At 37.8% G+C, this 6,195-nt stretch overlaps 1 protein-coding gene across 1 annotated transcript; it reads left to right on the top strand.

Annotated features, from left to right (window-relative positions):
- The first annotated feature begins 2,758 nt into the window (after positions 1-2,758).
- On the top strand, positions 2,759-4,823 carry LOC114472876 (gastrula zinc finger protein XlCGF26.1-like). Its single transcript, XM_028462169.1, has one exon. The coding sequence runs from the start codon at positions 2,831-2,833 to the stop codon at positions 4,799-4,801; it is 1,971 nt and encodes a 656-aa protein (XP_028317970.1). The 5' UTR covers positions 2,759-2,830; the 3' UTR covers positions 4,802-4,823.
- The last annotated feature ends 1,372 nt before the right edge of the window (positions 4,824-6,195 follow it).

Below are 6,195 nucleotides of genomic sequence, written 5' to 3'. Positions count from 1 at the left end.
GTTTAAATCCATCCGCAGACCACGCCCACTGCTTCGTCAGTGCGGGCGGGGCTTTATTATTATTATTATTATTATTATTATTATTATTATTATTATTATTATTATTATAAGTAGGTGACTTGGGGTGTGTTCATGTGGATGGTGGCAGAGGGAAAGAAGCTGTTTTTGTGTCTGGAGGTTCTGGTCCTGATGGACTGAAACCTCCTTCCAGAAGAGAGAGATTGAAACAGTTTATGACCGGGGTGGGAGGGGTCGGCCACAATCTTTCCTGTACGCCTCAGAATCCTGGAGGGGTACAGGTCCTAGAGGGGTACAGGTCCTAGAGGGGTACAGGTCCTAGAGGGGTACAGGTCCTAGAGGTGTACAGGTCCTGGAAGGGTACAGGTCCTGGAGGGGTACAGGTCCTGGAGGGGTACAGGTCCTGGAAGGGTACAGGTCCTGGAGGGGTACAGGTCCAGGAGGGAGGAAGATTGCAGCTGATGATCTTCTCTGCAGAGTGGATGATACGCTGCAGTCTGACCAGATGGTGATGGAGGAGCAGAGGATGGACCTTTTTGGAGTCTTTGTTTGAATTTTTGTCATTTCTAATATTCTTAAATCAGAGACTCAAAAAACTCAAACAGCTTTTCTTGAAAACTCGCCGTGGACACATTTATTATCACATTTATTAAAGATGTTGCGTTGTCTTCTCTCTGTAAAATGAGTAAACTCTGCCCTCTAGTGTTCAAAATGATAACAATACAGCTAAAATAAATGAAATTGAATAAATTAATCCGTGTACCCTTCGTTCTTTGGTTATTTCGTTTCAATCAAAAGCAAATTAAAAAATAGAAAAAACGAATCGTTTATTTTTTTTAAATTTTTTGAACCAAATATCAAAGAAACGGTGTATTTCTGATTGGTTTTAAAATCAAAATAACAATGGCAACAAATTAAATAATTTTGTTTGTTTGTCTTTTAAAAAAACACGAACAAAAAAAAAATAAAAAAATTAGTGAAGTGAAAAGAGTATATATATATATATATATATATATATATAATTATTTTTTTAATATATGTATATATATTATTTTTAACTGAACAGAGCATTATTTCTTGTCAATGTCAACTGGTGATCCACTTCTGACAATCACAACATCCCACAGGTTACAGCTGTGTTGAGTTGTTGTTATTATAGACTCTTTATACAATGCTGTTGCAATAATAAAAAATAAAAAAAGAAAAAAAAAAACTTGATGTTACAAAATTCAACTTATTTTAAAGCTGTTTTTATTTAGGAATATTTTGGGATTGTATTATATCTTGTTTAATCATGTTCTTAAATGACAGCGGAAGAGCATTTAAAATCATGGTCTTATTTTATCTGAATACAAATGATCTAACATTTCACAGAAATCAGTGTATTGGGCAAACAACGATTAGAAAAAGGAAATCTGCTATGTTTATAATTATTAACAAACAAACAAAAAGTAGCCTTGGGTCCTCGCTGGAAATAAAATATATTTAAGATAAGATAAGATAATCCTTTATTGATCTCACAATGGAGAAATTCACTTGGTACATTTGGCATTCAGTAAGATCACATATTTACAATATGCATTTCACTTTTTAATATTTTAACCCTCTAAGGGGGTTTCTGGTAGGACCAGTGAATGAGTGTGTGTGATTGGATGTAGGCCTTGCTGTCTGACACACACTCCGGAGCAGAAGGTGGCGGTAGTGCTCCATTAAGCTGGATGTCAACCGCAATAAAACAAGAAGAAGAAGAAGAAGAAGAACCGCTGAATTAGAGCAGCAGAAGAAGAAAGAGCGGAGGGACAATAACAAATGTCTCTGTGAGTCTAATAGTGAATGTTATTAATATCCATCCTACAGACGGAGTCAGGTCACACTATAATAGCGCCTTAAAGCTCCAGTGGAAAGTAAGAGAGCACAACACGGTGTCAGAAGACGGAGTTACCGACACAGAGAGAGGCTGGAGCAGAATGCTAACCGAGCTAGCAGAGGAGCTAGCACCGCCGAGACGCTACAGGATAGAAAAGTAAAGAGAGTAGAAAAAGTGGAGGAAATGGAGCAGTTCAAAGCACCGTCACCACTGTCTCTCACCGCTAACCCTGCTGACAACTGGTGCAGCTGGGAACAAAGCTTTCGGCGGTATATAGCGGCCTCAGGGGAGAAAGATGAACAAGGAAAGATTGACATTTTACTCCACACCATCGGAGAGGATGCACTGGAAGTGTTCAACACACTGACGGTTAGAGGTGAGGGAGATGAGCTGACAATGGAGGATGTTCTTCAAGCCTTTAAAGATCACTGCAGTCCACAGAGAAATGTTGTCTTTGAACGAAATCAATATTGGTCCCATCAGAGGACAGCAGGGACATCAGTAAACACATTCACTCCGTTACGAACCATCAAGACTGAACATGGAGTGCAAGATGTTCCAGTGGATGGTGAAATGAAAATGATCCTTCCTGACAACAGTCTCCACCATAACACCAGTAGACTATTCTGTTCCCAATCTGTTCCAAATACAGATGAAACAGAAACATTTAAGATGGCTGCTTTCATGCCCAAAGTTCATCTGCACAGATTACAGCTCCAGCAGCCGTCAGTCACTGATTGTGTTTTCAGTGAGAGGAAGAATGTGGAGCAGCTGCTCCCAGAGCGTCTCCACATAAAGGAGGAACCAGAGATGTTCAGTGAAGGTCAGGAGGAAAAGCAGCTTTGTGTGCAGCAGGAGACAACCAGTGTTGCTTGTCCTGTTAAATGTGAAGATGAAGAGGAGAAGCCTCAGGCCTCCCAGCTACACTGGAGACAACTAACAGAAATGAACATGAAGGAGGAACCTTCAACCTACAGTTTAAATGAATTAATGACAAGACAAAGTGTGGGAATTAACAGCAAAGGACCAGAAACAGCCCAGAACCCAGATCCAAGCAGTTTAGTTCTACAAGGTCCTGATGGAACGGAAACAGACTCGTCTCAGACTGAACATAGTAGTGATGATGATGATGGTGATGATGATGATGATGATGAAGACTGTTGGCAGAAACCTTTGTCAGAGACTGAAACTGAAGCTGACTGTGACTCCACCAGGAAAAATAGAAAGATGTCTGACTCAAGTAAAAATGCTGAAATGGGATGTAAAGCTTCTAAAACACAGATTAATTCATTTCAACAGATTTCTTCAAAAAAGAAGGTTCAGTTAAAAATGAGTTGTGATGTTTGTAGTAAATGTTTTACCCGTAACCATTCATTGAAGTCACACATGAGAATCCACACAGGAGAGAAACCATTTAAATGTGATGTGTGTTATAAATGTTTTACCCATAAGGTCAACCTTAAGCAACACATGAGAATCCACACAGGAGATAAACCATTTAAATGTGATGTTTGTAGTAAATGTTTTATTCGTAACGCTGACTTGAATTTACACATGAGATTCCACACAGGAGAGAAACCATTTAAATGTGATGTTTGTAGTAAATGTTTTATTCAGAAGTCTGACCTTCAGTCACACAGGAGATTCCACACAGGAGAGAAACCATTTAAATGTGATGTTTGTAGTAAATGTTTTAACTTGAAGGTCATCCTTAAGCGACACATGAGAATCCACACAGGAGAGAAACCATTTAAATGTGATGTTTGTAGTAAATGTTTTATTCAAAAGCATCAGCTTCAGTCACACAAAAGAATCCACACAGGAGAGAAACCATTTAAATGTGATATTTGTGGTAAATGTACTAGTCATAAGTCTGCCCTTAATTTACACATGAGAATCCACACAGGAGAGAAACCATTTAAATGTGATGTTTGTTGTGAATGTTTTATTCAAAAGTCTGACCTTAAGAAACACATGAGAATCCACACAGGAGAGAAACCATTTAAATGTGATATTTGTAGTAAATGTTTTAATGGAAACGTTAACCTTAAGCGACACATGAGAATCCACACAGGAGAGAAACCATTTAAATGTGATATTTGTGGTAAATGTACTAGTCATAAGTCTGCCCTTAATTTACACATGAGAATCCACACAGGAGAGAAACCATTTAAATGTGATGTTTGTTGTGAATGTTTTATTCAAAAGTCTGACCTTAAGAAACACATGAGAATCCACACAGGAGAGAAACCATTTAAATGTGATGTTTGTAGTAAATGTTTTATTCAGAAGCATTACCTTCAGTCACACATGAGAATCCACACAGGAGAGAAACCATTTAAATGTGATGTTTGTAGTAAATGTTTTATTCAAAAGCATCACCTTCAGTCACACAAAATAATCCACACAGGAGAGAAACCATTTAAATGTGATATTTGTAGTAAATGTTTTAATGGAAACGTTAACCTTAAGCGACACATGAGAATCCACACAGGAGAGAAACCATTTAAATGTGACGTTTGTAGTAAATGTTTTATTCGTAACGCTGACTTGAATTTACACATGAGATTCCACACAGGAGAGAAACCATTTAAATGTGATGATTGTAGTAAATGTTTTATTCACAAGCATCACCTTCAGTCACACAGGAGAATCCACACAGGAGAGAAACCATTTAAATGTGATGTTTGTAGTAAATATTTTATTCAGAAGCATCACCTTCAGTCACACAGGAGAATCCACACAGGAGAGAAACCATTTAAATGTGATGTTTGTAGTAAATGTTTTATTCAAAAGCATCACCTTCAGTCACACAAAAGAATCCACACAGGAGAGAAACCATTTAAATGTGATATTTGTAGTAAATGTTTTAATGGAAACGCTAACCTTAAGCGACACATGAGAATCCACACATGAGAGAAACCATTTAAATGTGATTTTTGACATGGAAATGTTATAAGAAAAGACGTTTAAATGTTATTTGTATTCATGTGATCGGCTGTAATGTCTTAAATTGCGGATTCGATCAATGACGTCATTGTCGTGATGAACCTTTTTGTCGATGCTAATCCTGTTGCATTCTTTTATCATCTTGTTTATACTATAGTAAATGTTTTATTCAAAAGTATGACCTTAAGAAACACATGAGAATCCACACAGGAGATAAACCATTTAAATGTGATATTTGTAGTAAATGTTTTAATGGAAACGCTAACCTTAAGCGACACATGAGAATCCACACTGGAGAGAAACCATTTAAATGTGATGTTTGACATGGAAATGTTATAATAAAAAGTCTGAACTGAAGGTCCACACATAAGAAAAGACTCAAATGTTATTTGTAGGCTTCACAGCGATTGGAGCGGCCGATATTTTGCATTTCATGCAATTCATGTGATCGGCTGTAATGTCTTAAATTGCCGATCCGATCAATGACATTGTCGAGATGAAACTTTTTGTCGATGCTAATCCTGTTGCATTCTTTTATCATCTTGTTTATACCAAATAGTTGTTTGCTGTTGTCGGGGCCAAAATTATTAGTTATGCTTCTAGTCAAATGTGTACAATTTGTCATGTTTTAATACATGATGACTCCATTACTCTTTGCACTTTTGAACAGCTGAATCATGTTAGATTAAATAGTACAGGTCGTATTGTGCTCAGTGCAACACAGCTGAAGGCCAAAACTCAAACTCACATACAGATATGCACGTACGCACACACTACCAAGGACAGATTAGTGGCGCCTGAACCTTCCTCATAACATACACGCCTTCATCATCCTCAAATGTTTCCACTGACTCCCTCCTTCTCCTCACTCTCAGGGTGGAACCTTTTCTTTTATCTGTATAAAAGCTTAAGCTGTGAAACTGTTAGTTAGACAGCGGGTCTTGCCATTTTCTGCCACAAGCCTTTTGCTTTGCATTCTTTCAGATGGAAGCTTCTTTTTTTTACTCCTTTTTATTTAATTTTATAATAAAACCTTTTTTATAAAATCATCAATGCTCCGACTGGACCCCATCATTCAACCAGCAATAAATCATGTCTCCAAATGAGGTCAACTGTAACTTTTCCGTGACAAATTGGCATTCACGAATAGGATCCATCTTCTACTCTGGGGGGCTCCCGCCGTGGACCAGCACCGGAGAATGGACGCACTAAAAACCCCAAAGCTGGCCCACGGTGGTCTGCCCCTCGGACAAGACTGGACCACGAACCATCGGTTGACCCTCAACACCAATTCGGACAATTAAGGTAAAGATACCTTTTCATATATATATATATATATATATATATATATATATATAAAT

Source organism: Gouania willdenowi, chromosome 12 (assembly GCF_900634775.1).
Source record: "Gouania willdenowi chromosome 12, fGouWil2.1, whole genome shotgun sequence".
In the NCBI taxonomy this organism is placed as follows: domain Eukaryota; kingdom Metazoa; phylum Chordata; class Actinopteri; order Blenniiformes; family Gobiesocidae; genus Gouania; species Gouania willdenowi.
The sequence above is the reverse complement of the archived record's forward strand: the minus strand, read 5'-3'. Positions and strand labels throughout refer to the sequence as shown.

What these genes read in the sequence shown, in the direction of transcription:
- LOC114472876 (XM_028462169.1), top strand. Translation starts at nt 2,831, where the DNA reads ATGAACATGAAGGAGGAACCTTCAACCTACAGTTTAAATGAATTAATG.